This window comes from Sminthopsis crassicaudata, chromosome 1 (genome assembly GCF_048593235.1).
Source record: "Sminthopsis crassicaudata isolate SCR6 chromosome 1, ASM4859323v1, whole genome shotgun sequence".
Lineage (NCBI taxonomy): Eukaryota > Metazoa > Chordata > Mammalia > Dasyuromorphia > Dasyuridae > Sminthopsis > Sminthopsis crassicaudata.
In genome coordinates this window covers 142,186,357-142,205,398 of record NC_133617.1, presented here as the reverse complement: position 1 = coordinate 142,205,398, position 19,042 = coordinate 142,186,357, and the positions used below count along the sequence as shown (strand labels likewise).

At 32.2% G+C, this 19,042-nt stretch overlaps 1 protein-coding gene across 10 annotated transcripts in view; it reads left to right on the top strand.

Moving 5' to 3' along the window:
* VPS13B (vacuolar protein sorting 13 homolog B) overlaps positions 1-19,042 on the top strand; it is a 973,300-nt gene that overhangs the window by 278,038 nt on the left and 676,220 nt on the right. Inside the window, exon 19 of one of the 10 annotated variants that reach the window (XM_074268443.1) lies at positions 63-1,314. The exons of the other annotated variants lie outside the window; for them this stretch is intronic. Coding sequence (XP_074124544.1) covers positions 63-73 — 11 coding nt within the window. The 3' untranslated portion in view covers positions 74-1,314. Of the gene's footprint in view, positions 1-62; positions 1,315-19,042 lie in introns of those variants that run through there. 10 annotated transcript variants of the gene reach the window in all.

Here is a 19,042-nt window from a genome sequence, read left to right as displayed (position 1 = left end):
TCAAACACCTAATAACTGTGTGACTCTGGGCAAGTCACTTAACACTGTCTCTCTTTCCTTAGTTGTGAAATGAGCTGGAGAAGCAAATGGCAAAGCACTCCAGAATCTTTGCCAAGAAAACCCAAGTGAGGTCATGAAGAGTTGGACTTGACTGACACCACTGATTGGGTTATATGTAAGATCCACTAAATATTCTTTTTTTGTACAAAGATATTACTATCTAATAGATACTTCAGTTATCTAGTGACAGTGATAATTGACTTGTATGTGAAGTCTGTTGAAGAGAGGGCTATTAATTTTTAAAGTAAGAGATTTCCTTATCTACTGCTGTGGCAGTAGATAGGTGAATAGATACAGATTGAGGATGTGTAGAAGGAGGTATTAATTTGGTATATGCTCTAGCGGTGAGGTAATAGACAAGCTATGTGAAAACAACAAACAATTTTAGGGTCATAGATTAATATGGGAAAGCACCTTAAAGGTCATTAAGTATAATTCATTTATTTTGTGGTTGAGAAAACCTAACTTTAGAAAATATTAATCTAACTTTAGAGATAATAGATGTGGCAATCAGAAGCTGATCTCCTCAGGTGAGAAGGTATCCAACATGTTACTGGGGAAGAACAGAGGACAACTACAAGTAGCTCCAGAAACAATGAAGCAGCTGAATCATATCCAAAAAGAAGCTCAGCTGTAGATGAATATAGTGACAAAAGGAAAAGTCTGATTCTATAAAGATCACCAGGATTTGGGCCAAGTTGTGCTGATTCTATACATAATATTCTTTCCCCTGTACCACACTTTTTAAATTTGGGGCAAATTAAATATAAATTTAAAAAAAATATCCCAAGCTTTTCATGGTAGTAGTTTGGCCAAAGCCAAGATCTATAATTCTAGTTTAGATTGAATCTATGTGTCATGAATATGAAGAAGTTTGGACAAAGCAAATTTGAAAAGTAGCCAGGTTACTTGCATAGTTTTAGTTAGCACAAGTACTTTGGCCTCATCACTCCAAAATACAGATATTTTTTAATTTGGTAGGCATTTTCTAGCATTTGAATGAAAATTGTTATATAACCCCATCTTACATCTCAATTTATTCAGTTAATTAGATGTGCTTTTTTTATAGCTGATTACTCAGGTGGACTGCTCTGGATAAAGTTCCTTTAAAACCAGATGGTCTAAAGGAGCCATACTCACTTCTTTTATGTTTGAGACGGTTTATTAGTAACAGGTGTGGCAAAATTTTCAAAATAAACTTTTCTTTTTCTGTGTTATGTAACTCAGAACTTTAGGGGACAGGAGTCTTAAGTGTTTGAATAGGCTGAGAACTTTTTTTTTTTTTTTTAAATATCCTATGTTAACTATAGCCATTCTGGTCACCTATGTTTATACAAACATGTTTGTGTCCTGTATCCAAACAATAATTTAGATTTACTTTCCTCTTTCCCTTTTTACTAGGCAGGCACAAACAGGCAAACTAGCCAGTAAAGATGTCATTGTAGGAGGTTGGAGAGTGAACTGAGAAGAAGCATTAAATTGACACTAATATAGAGTTTGATTCTATGAAGGAATTAAAGAGCATAATTTATTGATCTGCATATCTATGTATTAGGAATTTTTAAAAATAATTCATCTATTTTAATAACTAGTTCAGTATATTTGGTTTCCTTTCAATCTCATGTATTTTATTTTTTGCCTTTAAAAATATGATTTTTAAAAAGGGTCCATTGATTTCATCAGACTGTCATAAGGCTCCATAACACACAAAAAAAGTTAAGAAATCCTACAGTAAATAATTCAAAAGCAGAAGGCTAAAGGCAGCTCCAATCAGATAAATAATACCTGAATCAGGCTGTCAGAAATCAAGAGCTTGAAGATGATTGTATTATACTCCCATACCACCACCTAGTGGTTACCCAAGGGGGAGTGACCATGAGCAACAAATACCCAAGGGTCTACAGTGTTAGCTAGATTTATTTCTGTAGAAAGTACGAAACAGTTTAGGCTAGAAATTCTACAGTATTATCTATCGCTTTTGGGCAACCCCAGAGTAGGAGAGAGGTAGATACCTTTGTTAGGACTGCTATTACTAGCTGCTTTTGCCTTATTCTTTTAGCTGAATTTCTTGGCTTCTCTGACAGTGGTAACACAGTTATAATAGAGGTAACGAGTATATATTATCAAGCACTTACTATGCATCTTGTACTAAGGCTACAATGGTCCTCTTCTTTCTTCTTTTCCTTTCCCTTCTCTTCCTCCTTTCTGGCTTTCTTCCTTCTTTTTCTCTTTCATTTTCTTTATTCCTTTTTACTTTCCCTCTTTTCCTCCTTTCTCTTTTCTACCTCTTTTTCTCCTTGTCCTCCTCCCTTTCATGGAGGAAATCCATCTGCTTTCAGGGGAAACACCCCATTAGTTCCAGATTATGAGTAAAATTGATCTCTCTAGAAGATTACTGCCAATTCCATTTATGACATAGTCTCTTTTTTTTCCTGGCTGTCAGCTGCAGTGGATTACATTAAGCATAATCACTGAACACTCTGAGAAATCTTGACCTTCCTTGCTATGCTATAGTTATACTCCCTTTGGGATTTCATTGAAAGGGTCTTTCCTTCATTCTCTCTCACACTATCTTCTCCAGACAGCTCATTTGTCTTTGGGCTTTAATTTTAATAATTTTAGTTCTAATTATTGAAAAAAAGTCTCCTAAGATCAAGAATAAATTTCCTATTTACTATGCATAATTACACCAACAGAAGTGAGATCTCAAAATTGCTGAATTTAAATATAGCAAAATATAAAATGCCTAAAGAAATCTAGAAAGAGAAATCTTCAATACTTCAATTTTAGAAACAAATTGAGTAAGCTATGATGAATTGCCAGAAGAGAGGAAAATACTTGGACAAGATGGATATAGAATTTAATTTAATCTAGTATTCAGTAAATAAATTATATTTATGCTTAAAAACAATTCCCAGAAATAAATATAGAAGGCAGTATGCTAAATGTCTTTTATGAAACAAATATGCTACTGATAACCAAACAAGGATGAAACAAAATATAAGAGAATGCAAGCAAGAAAAACATCTTGAAAATAACTCACTGTGACCAAGTTGGATTGATAGGAAGAATTACAATGTTGCAGGTTAAGAAGCAACATTGGTAAAATAATCATAAACAAGTATTATAAGAACTGCATTAGTTATTTCAGTAGTTGCAGATAATCCTTTTTAAAAAATTAATACTCATTTATGTTTAAAAACTCTGAAACTACATAAAACTGTGAGACCATTCAAATGATCAGAACCATATATTTAAAACTTGAAGCTAGTAACTTTTGCAATGGAGAAAGACTAGAACGGTTCTTAACTTTTTTGTTTGTTTGTTTTGTTTTTGGTCACAGTGCCCCTTTGGCATTTCCTCTGGATTCTTTCAGAGAATCATGTTTTTAAGTGCAACAAAATAAAATTAAAGGAATCTTATTATGTTGAAATAACAGTTACTAGAATCTTTTTTTTTTTTTTAAAACAAGTGCATGGATCACTGGTAAGAATCTGGGCTATAGAAGCTTTCCTATTACAGACAGGGATAAAGCAATAATGACCTTTCTCCCCATTTGCTATTCAAGTTATAACTGTTATTTGACATTTTTTCTTAAAATTCAGTTTATAGCAGTAAAACTGGAAGACAGAATCAAAGGCACAAACTTTGGCAAAGAAGAAACAAAACGATCTGACAACATGATGTTTTAACTAGAAAATTCCAAGAAACAATTGATTAGGAGTGAAAAAAAGGAATCAGTGTATACCACATGTATACTATATTATCAGTTTTATTTGAGTTAATATGTTGAACAGCTGTATTTGTAAGGTACCTAGATAGCAGAAGATCTGCCTAATTGTGTGGATCTATAATAAATTATTTCATACTATTCTTGTGAGAAATATTCCAAATGAATATTTATAATTTTTACATTTGTTTTATTAAATTATAACCTAATAATACAAATTAAATGGATTAAAATTGGTTAGATTCTCTCTTTCAAAGTGTAGTTTAATATTTCAGTGACAGCATGGGAAGAGTTCTCAACTAGATTATTCTAAGGATTTGAGAATGGCCCTATGCCATTTAACATTTTTAAAAATCTGTGATCAAAAAAAAAAAATCAGTGATCAAGACATTGAGATCATGTGCATCAGATTTGCATATTATACAAAGTTGAGGAAGAATAACTGGATGACAGAGCTACTATTCAAAAGGATCCTGGTAGATTGGAGCATTGATCTAACTATAATAAGATGGCATTTAGTACAGATAAATGGAAAGTCATATACTGAGAAACAACACAAAAAAAATTCACAAGTATAAGGTTGGGTACTCATTGTTAGCAATTCATTAAATGAGAGAGGAGGGAGTAAAAGAAGGAAGGAATGAAGAAATGGGAAAGGAAGAAAGGAGAGAGGGAAGGAAGAAGAGAAGGATATTTGAAGGTTTTAGTGTATTAAAAACTTATTAAGAGTCAGCTCTATGATGTAGCAGTAAAACAAATTTATGCAATCCAGGGCATTGAGGGGATAATAGTGGTCATTCCACAGTACTCTTCTGTACACTGTTTTTGTCAGACTTTATTTGAAATGTCCTGGTTAGTGATAGCTACTATATTAGAAGAATGATAAGTGGACAATATTTAGACAAAGCTAAGATGGTAAAGGACCTAGAGTCCCTGTTATTGGAAGATCTAAAAAATGACTTTAACATTTTGAGTCTGGAAAAGAGAAGAATAAAAAGACACAAGTTTGAATCCTGACTCAGGTACTTACTAGCTCTGTTATCTTTGACAAGTAACCTCACCTTTCTTAGTCTTAATTTCCTAGACTCAGTGGCCTCTATCTCTTTGAGGTAGGAAGCTTTCATGTAGAAGAGAAATTAAATTTGTTCTATTTGATTTGATAGAAGAGAAGAAAAGAAAGGGAATAAATATTTATCAAGCATCTACTATTTGCCAAGCACTATGTAAAATTCTTTAAAAAATGTTATCTCATTTGAACCTTACAAGAATGTTGGGAGGTAGATGCTGTGATCTCTATTTTATATTTGAAAAACTGAGGTAATCAGAAATTAAGTTACTTATCCAAGTTCACATGGTAAATGTCTGAGACTGTATTTGAGGTTAAGTCCTCTGATTCTAAGGCCAGCATTTTTCTTTATCACCTAGCTAACACTTAAAACATAGAACTCTTCTTTGGAGGTTAGAAGCAGGAGCAAGGGTGGGTGCCACAAAGAGACTGATTTAAGCTTGATGTCAGAAAAACACACAAACAAACAAACAAACTTCCTAATAACTATATATGTCCAAAAGCAGAGTTAGTTGTTTCAAAAGATGGCAAGGTTCTATTTCTATTGAGGGCTTCAACTTCCAGCAATGGTTGCCTGAGTGCTAGTTAGGCATATTACTAAGGGCATTCCTTATGAGTATGTGTTGAACTAAACATCTATTGAGATCCTTTATGACTCTCAAGTATTTTGATACTGTGATTATTCTTCTACTACTTTGCTTTTGGTTATCTTGATTGTCTTTGAATATTCTAGTTAACAAATAGTTACTGTATACAAGAAAGATAAAAAGATAAAAAAAAAAAAAACCAGTAATAGTGCTTATATTTTGTTAGGGAAGATATGACCACTTATATATATAAAAAAGAATAAAGATAACGTAATGGGCATTTCTGAAAGGATATTAGTAGCTGAGAAATATGAGTAGTTCAGAAAGTAAAATGGGTAAGATAAGAGGTTGGCTGTCATAACAAAAGATAGCTCTGCTAATTACATTTGATACTATATATTTTGTTGTTAAATAGTAATAGTGATTATTATATTACAATCATTTTTCACATATTACCCTATGTGCTTTTTACAATAATGCTGAGAGGTAGATGCCATTATTATCCCCTTTTTATAAATGAGGAAACTGAAGCAGACAAAATGAGCATAAGAGTAATTTAATATATTTTGAATATATTATGAATACATGAATATAAGATATTACCATATAATGTAGAAATAATATACATACTATATATTAAATATAGTAATATATAATATATGTTATATAATATGAATATATTATAAGATATATTTTATGAAGAATTTTTTAAAAAATTAATCCATTTTGATCATTTGGGTTGTGTTTTTCCAGCATTACAGAAGAAAAGAGCCTTGAAATTCCTTTATGTCTTCAGGTACAAGTTTAGTTCAGATAATTATAATAGTCAGTATTGGAAATTAAATTAGAAGTCAACCTTAGAAATAGTAAAATACCATTCACTATGTGTTTAGTGGGAAGAAGTAGTTATTGGTTATCTTTATGTAATACTATTATAGGAGGAATGTTAATGTTTTGAGATCTTTCTCGGTTATGACTGTATATTGTTTTAAAATCTCTATATTGAAAAGCACTTTCTAAAGAAATTTATTGTGCTAGATGCTTCTTTATTATTTTAAAAACTATAGCATATATTCAAAATATGTAGTGATATGATAATAAGACAATTTAAAATATTTCCATATTAAGAAATAGTTAAATTGCTCATTATGGTTCATTCATGGTACTTTGATTACTAGGTCAAAAAAAAAGTGATAATTTGTCCTTATGTACTATATTGTAAAAATGGTCTTTATCGGTACTTTAGAAATAACTTTGTGGTAAAGAAAAAGAAACCTAATATTATGCCCCCTTCCAAATGTTCTAAAATTTTCTCACTTGAAAATATATTTGTTATATTGTTTAAATCTTTCCAAGTCTTTCATCAAAAATATTTGCTTTTCTCACCTCAATTTATTTGAGCCTCTTTGTGAGTATTAATTAACAAACATAATTTAATTTTACTGTTTTTTTTTTTTTTTTAGCAAGATTGACTAAAACCATCTTTATAGCAACTTTTTGAAATGTCAATTAATTTGTATTTCAAAAGATCTAAGTCTCTTGACTCATAAGGAACCTCTGATTTTTTGTAACTAGGGGGAAGAAAGACTAATGGTGGAAATCTGACCTCTCTTATCTTCTTGTTTTGGTGGGAATATATCAATTAAACTAAATGTATAAACAAAAACTCATTGAGTTTTTTGAATAATTAAAAACATGTGCCTTATCTTTTATAATGTTTAATTTTGGTTCGTTGAATCAGTCTTTAATTTTCAAATCTGAATTGCTTGGATTCAAAAGATTATTTTTAACAAGTCCCAGTATATGTAGGGAAATCCAAAAGTCAGGAATTAATAAAGTTAAGATTTACTGTTACCACAACAGTATATTCATAAAATGGCCATTTCCGTGCAAGTAGAGGAACAGTTAAATTTTTTTTTTAATCAGTAAAAGTGTTGCAGGCCAAGTCAAGTGTTCTCTATTTATTCTGAGTAGCTCATTCAGTGAATTTCTTGAATGTCCCAAAGGGCTTAGTTTGGAGGATGTTTGTATGTACAAAGTTAGTATTATACTTATGTATACTATATGCTTGCTTGACTTCAGTGTTTTATAGATATTGACCAAGGTTACCATTTGAAGCATTATTAAATGTTTAGTACATTTTAAAAGTCAGAAGAACAAGTGATACTGAACAATACTAAGTTTAGATAAAATATTATAATCCTTTTTTATTTTACAAACTCTTCATTCTCAGTTTATGCCCAAATTTCTCCCAATTTAAAATATGTGCCTATAAATATAAAGGCTGAGTTATTAGATTACATCACTTTGTATTTGTTTTTCTGTCAGTACCTGCCTTCCTTCCTTTTGCAATTGTATGTGGAATACAGCAGCACAACATTCCTTTACATGCATGTTTAAAGGGGATGAAATAATATTTGTTCAGGTTCTCTGAGGCATAGTGATCAAGTGTGATAGTGCTGCTTACTTTCTTTTATATAATAAAGTAAAAGAACGATTCCAAGAACTGGTTGGAGTGTTAAAGCTTCAAATGACATTTTCATACCATCCCTAGAGAAGCATAGTTGTTCAGTTTTACTAAAGCAATCTTAAATATATATTTAGTGACATCCCTACCTAGTATAGTACATGGAAAATCAAATTGAAGAATTTCACTTTTATAGTATTATTGAATCTAGGATTCATATGTATTTTTTTTACTCCCAATTAAACAGGATTTTAGATTTTTAAGTTTTTTATTTTATTTTATTTTGTTTTTTAAGCAGGACAGCCTTGGGAGTAATGTTGTAGAAGAGATACAGGGTAGAAAGACTTTTGAGCTGGTGAGAAAGGAGCCAGGGAAGAAAACAACAGCATGTATACTTCTTTATTATGCTGCTCCTGTATGAATGGCAGCAAAAGGAAAAAGATCAAAGAATTGTAGAAATAGAGATGGAAGGAACAGAGAATGGATGTGGAGAAAAAATAAAGGGTCAGCCATGTCCTAAGTGAGCATATTGTTGCTCCTTTTATTGTTTCTATAACCTGCTTCACTCCCCCTCTTTTTTAAAAAAATGATTTTTACTAAATATATTTCTCTGTAAATGTTTTTTTTTTTCCTATAAGAAAATGTCTTTAACCCTGATAATTCAAGAGGAAACAAAATTTTATGAAATTTTAGTTTTCAGACATTTTCAGGAATATCTATGCCAAATGCATCGTAGACTATCTGTAGTATATACTTTTATACTAATATATTTAGGATTAAAAAAATCATAGAATAGATCTAGAACTGAAAAGGACCTCAGAGACTATGTAGTCTTAAGTTCCTAATTTTATATATCAAGTTAAGTAACATGCTTAGGGGGTCATAAAGGGTGATGGGTGATCATTAGAGGATATTCTTTGAATCTAGACAATTAATAAGAGGCACTGGATTTGGGATACTTGGGTTGAAATTCCATTTCAGTGCTTATTAATGGTGAGTTCTTCAGTAAGTAAGTTCTTTCTGTCTGAATTTCTTTAAGATAATACTTCCGATAGTACCTGATTCGCAAGATTGTGGTGAAAATAAAATGAGCTGTCTCTTAAATAATGGCAATTTTTAAAACCTTTTAACTTCCAGATGCTCTTATTGTTAGTATTAGAAGTATTTGATAAAAACATATGGGTAATTTTAGAACTGGAAGGGGCCCTAGGAAAAAATTCTCTAGTCCATCTTTTCTTTTTGCTTTCTTTTTTATTTTTCTTTTTAAAGATGAAGAATGGAGGTCCAGAAAAGTCAGGTGATTCACTAATGGTCCCAGATGTAGTAAGTTGAAGAGCCAGAACTTGAATCCAGGTCCTTTATATTATGTATGTGTGTATGTATGTATGTGTCTATATTCATAACTGTCCATATTTGCTTCTTTTTAGGTTATTCTTTTGTTCTCTGCTGTTCACATTTTACTTATTTCTTTTGTCCCTCCTCACTTCCCCCAAACAGGTTACACTTAGGCACAGGTATGCCCCCCCCCCACATTTACAAATGTAAAGATGCATCTAAAACAATATTAACAAAGCTGACATATAAGGTAGACTTCTCTCTTGATCGAATCTTTTAAATCTCTTGAAATTAGTTTTTGATGTTGGCTCTTCTATGTTAAAATTTTCTATTGAGTTCAAGTTTGGTTGAGACAAAATCCTGAAAACCTACAAGTTTGTTAAAATGTCCATTTTCTTTTGGTTTAATATTATGGTTATTTTTGTTGGTATTATATTTTTGGCCTCAAGCCTAGTTCTTATGATTGCCAATATGTAATATGCCAGAGCCTACATTCTTTTATTTTAAATACTGATAAATCCTGTATAATCCTAATTGTGGCTCCAGCATATTTGAATGTTTCTTTGTTTCTTGTAGAATTTTCTCTTTGTTCTGGAGGGTTTCAAAAATTCAGCAGTAATATTCCTATGTTTTCTTTGTAGGATCTCTTTGAGATTTTTTTTTTTTTCTGTTCTACATTCCCCTCATATGTTATATTACTCCACGACAATTTTCTTTGATTATTTCTTGCATTATTATGTTAAGGTTCTTTTTTTGGTTATAGCATCTAGGTAGTTCAATTATTCTTATTTTTTCTTTATGACCTGTTCTACAGATCTGTTTACTTAAAAAGATTTCCTATATTCTGTTCTATTTTTTTTTCTATCTTTATATTTTGTTTTGTTATTTTTTTGGCCTCTTCCAGCTTCACTGGCTTGCCCAATTCTAATTTTCAAAGAATTATTTTCTTCCTTAAGAGTCTGGATTTCCTTCTTTGGTTGGTTAACTTTTTTTTTTTTTTTCAATAATCTTGTTTTTCTTGAATGGATCTTCTTTTTTCTCTCTGATTTGATTGTTCTTTTTTGCGTTCTTCTGCAAATTTTAAAATTAAATAGGTAGGTAGAGTAACAACTCTTTGGGGTAGAAAACATTTTATTTTTTACTTCATTGTCCTCTGAAGATGAATCTTGCTCTTCCTTATTCCCATAATAAGTTTCTATTATAATCTAAGCAAAACCACAGATGCCCTCCAATTCCTATGCAATCCATTTTATGGCAAAACCTCATTTTTATTTGGCAAAATAATATTCTGGAAAAAGTGAAATTCATGTGAAATCAAGGGACCATGAGAACTGGCACAAAGAGGAAAAGAATTTCTTCTTTCCCACAAAACTATGTTTTCTTTGTAGGATCTCTTTGAGATTTTTTTTTTTTTTTTCTGTTCTACATTCCCCTCATATGTTATATTACTCCACGACAATTTTCTTTGATTATTTCTTGCATTATTATGTTAAGGTTCTTTTTTTGGTTATAGCATCTAGGTAGTTCAATTATTCTTATTTTTTTGCTCTTTTTTTTTTTTTTTTTTTTTTTAATTAATTAATTTTTAAATGAGAGCTCATTAATGTAACTACCTCTAATGGGAAGTGTAGGGGAGGAAATAGTCCTTCTGGCTTCACTTCATTTTTTCTCTCTGGTCTGAAACCCCAAACCAAAAACTTTACCCTCTTGTAAGAGCTAACCCAGTAGCTAATCCTACTCACTGCTTTTATACTTAGCAGGCATAGTGGTTCTTTCTTGCCCAAAGCAGTATCTCAGCAGCACAGCTGGGCCTGGGTCCTAATCAGCAGAGGTTTCCCCCACAATTTTGGGACTCAGACCCTCAGGTTTCCTTGTTGTCCAGGAGGTGAAAGTTCCTGTGGTTCACACTGAGGCTATCTCTGAACCCAGCTAACTCCAGAGCTCCTAACAGAGGATTAAGCCTGAATGTGTTTACACTTAACAGTAGTTAATCCCCAGGTCTTGGGGTCTTCAGATCTTCTCGAGTTGTCCTAGCAGGACCCTTTTTGTGTCTCAAGTCTTATTTGTTTTTCGCTGGTCTGTTCACTCTGAGGTACAATTTTGTTTTGTTTATGGGGAAAATAGGGAGAGCTTGAAATTTTCTGAATTCGCTATCTTCTCAGAATCCTCCCCCTTTGTATTTTACTTGTAAACTACTACACATGAGAAAATAGAAAACTAGATGTTTGTCTTTCTTAATCATTTTATGTATGTACAATAAGCCTTATTTTAAGTAATGTTAAATTTTAGGATCATATAATCAATTTAGCACATTTATTTCTTTTGGCTTAAATTTAAGCCTAGAGTTATACTATAATTATTTAAAGTGCATCTCTTCAATAGGAAAATTTAAACAATCAAATTATTGTAATTTTCATCTGGATATCTCATAAAATATATCAAAATCAGAACTTGCCAAATGATTTAAGAATGATAAAGTTATTATTTTTTCAAATTAGTCAAAGATTTCATAGTAGGATAATTTTTAAATGCTTTCTTATTGTTTCTAAAAGAAGGAGGAAATTGGTATCATGTGGGTAGGGAATGTAGCTTTTGTCACAAGACAAAATAGGTGCTTCTATCTTATCCTTGGGACATCTTTGCATATCTCTTTGCTGCAACAAACAAAATCAGTTTAATGGGAAGACAGCTATGCTGGAATCTGAATTAATGGGTTATTGTTCAGCTTCTATCTCTTCTTGTCTTTTAATTCTGAACAGTAATTCACTTATGTTTCTAAGCCCCTGTTTTCTAATCTATAAATATTAGAGATAATACTTATCTTACCTACCTTTACTTTATTGTGGGGGTTATGTGAGATATTTGTTAAATTCTTTGTAAGCTGTGAACACACAAATATTGTCACTATTCAATATTAGTTGTGATTTTTCTTAATCTGGCTGTTTATTTACCTCTGAATATTAGAACATTTCAAAAATAAAAATAAAAAAAAAAAGAACATTTCACCTAGACTCTCTCTCTTGTACATTCATTTTTTCCCCTTCCTCTCTCCCTTCCTTTGATATGATTGGTATAGAAAAATCCTCCTTTCCCTTTCCTCTTTAAAAACTTTCTTTCTCAGTTCAGATCTGCAGCTGATCTGCTTTGCAACTTTAAATTTTCTGGGGTACTGTCCAAGGTAAATAGCCATCAGGTAATAACTCTGTAGCCAACCCTCTATGGACTGTATGTAAGTGTATCATGAACTTCTCTGGTCTTGTGTGTTCATAGTACCTCTTTTTTTGATACTTACATTCAGCCATCACCAATTTCTCTTCTCCTTCCTCTCACTCTTCCTCTTTCTCTCTCTCACCCTCTCCCTATTCTTCTCTCTCTTCCTCTTTCTCCCTATGTATGTGTACATATATATATGTTTATATGTATCTGTATATACACATGCATGCATAGTGATAAAGTCTTCTTCCTTACAAGTCCTAGTGTTTTCTTTAAATATTATAAACAGTGGTGCTATGAAGCTTTTGTACACATTATTTTCAAAATTGGGTTATATCTTTAAAATTATAAATTCTTTATCCTGTGTTATCAGAAAGAAAATTTTTCTTGGACCATTTCAGAATGCTAATTGGTAAACTAATATACTTGATGGGAGATTAAAGTAGCAGTGAAAGGGTTGTTGATAATTATTGGTGAGTTATTAAAGTTTTGTGGGAAAGAAGAAATTCTTTTCCTCTTTGTGCCAGTTCTCATGGTCCCTTGATTTCACATGAATTTCACTTTTTCCAGAATATTATTTTGCCAAATAAAAATGAGGTTTTGCCATAAAATGGATTGCATAGGAATTGGAGGGCATCTGTGGTTTTGCTTAGATTATAAGCAGATCTTGTTAACTTGTTTGACTCTTTTAGACACTAGTTCAGAATTTTCTAGTTTAAATTTCATTTCTGGCTGGATAAGTATGGTTTGGCTCAAACAACCTGAGAACAAACACAAATTTCCTTCTTATGGAATTTGTGGAAATATTGAGAGAACTACTGTCTGGCAAGATTTTGAATCCATTTAAAGTTTTTTTTCAAAGCAGTAAGAAGAATGCGGGATGTAAAGTCAAGAAAATTAGGTTTGAATTCAAGCTCTGCTTCTGTTCATTCAAATGATCTTAAGAAATTCACTTAGTATCTTTTGCTTTCATTTTACATATCTGTAACACAATGGAATTGGGTGGCTTGATCTCCCTTATTGTGCTAGTAGTTTAAGCAGACAGTTTAAAAAAATAAAAGCTCATCTCCATAATAGAACATTTTTTTGAATATCATATAATATAAATGCTTTGATTTGTACTTTCTATTTCTTTATCAGTCTATTGAAATATTCTACCTGAAATAGTTAGATTGGCTGATTGTTACCTATTCCTAGCTACTCTTACCAGGGTTCATACTTATTATTTACTTGAAAAAACTGATAAGAGAGAGAGAGATTTTTACAACAATATTAACCCCAGCTCTACTAATATATTTATAAATGAAAAGGACCATTATAACCAATATGAACTTATATGGTTCAACTACTATTAGAAATATGTACTAATTATATAATATTCTTAACAGTTGGTCATCTAATCTTCTCTTGATGTATAACTCTTTTTGTAATACTAACTACACTTACATTCTGAAGAGTTCTGATTAAGAAACAATACTTTTTGGCATAACAGCATGCCCTCTCAAAATTCTGTTGAAATCTGTCTATTTTTAATTTCTACCTCTTGCTTTTAATATATCTGGTAATCTTCTTTGCTCTTCCTCTCACATGACACTTTATTCCTTAACTCTGTTCCTTTTCATTTGCTATCCCTCATGCTTGGAATTGCCTCCTGGCTTTCTTCAGATCCCATCAGGTCTGATTCTCCCCATTTCACTTTTTCTTAGATATCTAAGGTTGAACAAGTCACTTAAGATCTCTAGCCTTAATTTCTTCTTCTGTAAAATGGAAATATCTTAACAGTAATATTTCCTTCACAAGCTTGTTCTAAGTATTAATTTATCTCTCAGCTTCTTAAACTGTAAGTTGTGACCCCATATGGAACTTTGTAACTGAACGGGGGTGTCATGAAATTATTGTTAGGATTCTTACAAGGTACTTATGCACTTAGTTCACACTTTAAAGGAGTTCCATCATTGGTACACACATTAGACTCACACCTTTAGAGAGCATATAAAAAAGCCCACTCTCTGGGAAGAGGAAAAAAGATTTCATTCCAACTTCGACATTCATACTGACTGAAGACACTCAGACAAGAGCTCCTGGGAACCAAAGAAAGAGGCCTCTAAGAAAGCTAACTGAGCCACAAGTGAAGGAGACAAGACTTAATGAAGAAAATAAAGGATCTGGAGATAAGATTTGGAAAGAGAAAGAAAGGATCAGGACTTTAACTCCTGGCTGCATTTTGGGATTATTGAACTGAACTGAAAGGAAGGCTGCCTCCAGAAGCTTCCCAAGAATCCTGTTCCGGATCATAACTTAGAGAAACAGAACATCACATTTTGGTGCCCAACATGGGGCTCGAACCCACAACCCTGAGATTAAGAGTCTCATGCTTTTTTTTGTGTCATGAACTCTTTTTTCTGGTAAAGTCTAATTCCAAATAATGCTTTAAGAAAAAAAAAACAATTAAGGGATATAGTAGTTGTTGGAAATAAAGTATTGGATTTTTTTTTCCCCATGTAAATAAATTCATGCACTCTCTAATCTTTCACAATAAGTAACTCTTTTTAAACACTTTTTACATATCATTTCCCCTCACACCTTGTGTGTTCAAACCAAACTAGGCTTTTAGCTATTCCTTAAATGTGACATTTTCATCTTCTGCCTCAGTGCCCTTAATACAAAATGGGCATGATGCATTGAATGAGTACTTACTTCCCTTCTTGGCTATAGAATATCAGGAACTTTTAAAGAACAGCTTAGATGTCATCTCTATTACCAGACCTTTTCTGATTACTTCACTTGTTAGTCCCCTCCTCCTCTAGAAATTGCTTTGTATTTATTCTTTTATATATATATTTTGTGTGTGTGTGTTTTTGGAACCTTGAAGCAAATCAACTCTGCTTGTTAGTGTATGTCAGTTACCATCCCTGTTACTTTCTAGACTAAAGTGATAATCATTTTTTTTATGTATTATTATTTTTTTTTTTTTGCCCTATTGGAATGTAAACTTCTTGAAGGCATGTCTGTCTTTGTTTCTTGTCTTTTCGTATTTGTATCCATAGTATTTAATGTTTACTTTTTCATTCATTTATTCAATAAAATATAAGCTCCTTAAAGACAGAAACTTTTAGTTCTGATATATTTGACTGGAATATGATCTTTGCCTAATTCTTATTGATAATTCAATTGATAAAAATGAAGGGAGACTCTGTTCTTTTTTATGTATTTTTAAGTGACAAGTATTTAAATATCTCTGAGATTCTATATTTATGTAATCTCATTTGATGAAGCTATCGTGGTTCTTATGTAGGACAAAATCAAAACTATAATATCACAATTATTGTATCAATGTGATTATACCAGTAAATCAAGTAAGAGATCAAATAGGCTACACATGCACTCACCCACTAGAAATGCTTGGGCTTGTAGTCCAGTAGGATATATAGTTGCTTTAAGGTATGTGTGTGATGTGTGTATGTATGGTCTGCTTGACCTCTTACTTGATTTACTGGTATAATCACATCATTGAATCATTGTGGGGAAACTTTTGATTTATCATGTATCAAATTTTTTTTCTCTATTACATATTTAAATTACACGTATTAATGTCTATATTAATGTGAACTTATATTACAAGTTCCTTGGAATATGACTGTACAGTTTTCTTAAGATTGCTCGAAACACATGGTTGATTTCACAATTGTTAACTCCACATAGTTCTCAGTTCAAGTTTCTTGGTTTTAACTGTCATTCTGGCTGCTGTAGAAGATTCTCTTTTATAGCTTGTTTTGAACTGAGTCCTTCATAATGTAGAGATGATCAGGATGTTCTAGGTTCCTCTCTTGAGTTTTGTTCTGTCCTAGCTAAGATGTTGCTTTTTTGAGAAAAGAAGAAAAATTTATAGGAAGACAAGGAAAAGACAAAATAGAAGGAAAAGGGGATATTTGTTCCAAGTCATTGTTAAAGTTAAACAAGAAGATGAAAGAAAGAAAAGGAGTAATCAGAGAAAAGTGACTTTCAAGAACATTTGTTATCTGGTAGCCAGTTGGTTGTGATGTGTTAGGTTCTTACTAAGTGCTAATGAGATAATGAGATATTGGGTTTTTACTAAGTGCTAAGTCGGTACTTGACAATTTTCTAGTTCCGGCCTTTCCTGGTAGTTTGACTTGTGAGTTCCTAGGGAAGAGCTTGCGTGCTTGGGAGGAGCAAGCTCATTGGTTGAAGTGGTTCTTCCCAGAACCCCTTGCATTATCCCACGCCCATTCTCTGGGAGGATAAAAAGAGGCAACATTGAGCCTGGAGAGCAGTCTGGATGGGGGAAGGACAAGAGCTGGAGGAGATTCAGAGCCAGGATTCAGGAAGAAGAAGAGGCTGGCTGGAGGCTCCAGAAGCCTCCCGAGAAACCTGCTCATAGAAGAAAAGATTATACAGAAAAGAAACCAGAGAAGGATTACAACTGAGAGACGGTCAAAACATTACAGTAATGAGTCTCTTCGTACTGAGCAAGGAGTTAAAAAACCAGATCTCCATCTGTATTCTTTTAAGACCTTTGTTTACTTATTTTTTTTTTAGTTGTATCTACCTTTAAAAATATTTTTTATTGTGAATTTAATCATCAAGAAATAGTGTTTCAATATGCAAAGAGGAATTGTTTATAGAAGTACAAACTTTTTTATGAACAATTATTTAAAAGTATATTAAATTTAGCATGATAGTAACAAAATCATCCCATTTATTTCTCTCTCCCCTTCTCAACTTAATGTTTTCTTCTGAAATTTTAAAAAATGTTTTATTAATACTGTCCCCCCTCACATATCTATCATTATCTACTAATTCACCTTGTCCCAAATACAAACTCTTTTCCCTTGTTTAAAAAAAAAAAGTCAATCAAAAGAAAGCAACATATTGGTTATGATTAAAAATGTAGGTATCATTCTGTACCTCATCTTTTTCTGTTTTTCACCAAAAGGCAGATCTCATGTTTGTGAGAAAACTTACTCACAACTTTATTAGATAGAAATGGGACCTCTTAGAATTTTTATTCCTGTTGCATCGCCTTGGAAAATCCAAAGTTATCTCTGTACATTCCAATAAAAATATAGCAGGGAAATAGTAATGATTCTTGACATTTATAAAGCACTTTGTTGTTTATAGTATATTTTACGTACTTTATCTAGCAGATGTTTGTTGGCTGAACCACATTCAGAGACCTTTAAAAAAATCATTGATAACAGGAAAAGTACTTAGTATAGACTCAAAAAGGGTAGATGTCAGTTTGATTTTAAAAAAGAGAATGAAATCTGAAACCTACAACTTAAATATAATTTCTGGAAAAATTATAGAATGTGAAAAGATGTTTTATGAAGAGAAGAGAGGAGCGAATAAGCATTTAATAAATATCTTCTGTGCCAAGCACTGTACAGCAAAAATATTGTCTCATTTGGGCTTTCATTTCTTCATTTGAAAAATGAGGACAATGACATTTACATATTAACTCCATTAATTTGTTGTAAGAAAGGAATTGTGCAAGATTTGGGGTGCTATGTAAATATGAGTTATTATTATTACTTGAAAAGGAACCAGTTTAAGTTTATCAGGGACAGAACATAACAAACTAATTGTATTGTCTTTTCTTTTATAACAGGTTTACTAAACTGGCATGTTAGTGGAGTAGTCTAGATTTAGTCTGGCATTAAGTAAGGAATTTGATAGTCTTACATGAAATTGTGGTCCATAAGATGGAAACAGGGATGCCAGATAGTACAAGAATTAATTGAATTTGAAATTGGTTCTATTACCTGACCCAAAGAATATTGATGTCACCTTTCAATAGAGACTTGATGCAGTCAGTGCCCTTTAGATACTTGATAGTCAGTGCTTCCCAAACTCATTCTCAGTTCTATTTTGTTCAAAGTACATTTAAATGATTTTTATGAAGGCATAAATGTAATTTTTGCCATATTTTAAGGTAATGTAAATAATAGCATTTGTATAGTGCTTTTCAATTTACAAAACATTATATGTATACTAACTCATTTTATCCTCACAATAACCCTAGAAGGTAGGTGCTGTTAATACCTCCATTTTACAAATGAGGAGACAAAGGGAGACTGAGGATAAATGATTTGCCAAAGTTCACAGTCATTCAGCAAACATTTATTAAACATTAGGCCATGTATTAAGGAGTTCAAAGAAAGGCAAAAGTGGGACTCCGCTCTCAAGAAGTTTCCAATCTAATGAAGTAAAGGAACAGCACACAAAAGGAAAAGCAAGGAGGGATGGGGACATGATAAAGAAGTCCAGAATGCTTTAAGGTGGAAAATGAAGAGATGACTTGGCCACCCTCCTTAACTGGAACCTCTTGGAAGACTTCTTTTTTCATTATGTTCTTCTCATAGTGAGTCAAGTGGCTCCCAGAACAGAGGGTAATGATGAGTGTTTCAGGGCTGAAGTGATTTTGCTAGGTAGAAAAATTCCTGGGCCATGCAAAAGAAATCCAGAAGATTGCAGCCTGATGAAATATGAAAAGACTTGTGGCTTGAGCATTCTCCTATTATATGTCTAACGCTCTATTTGGACCCAAGTTTTTGTGACTTCAA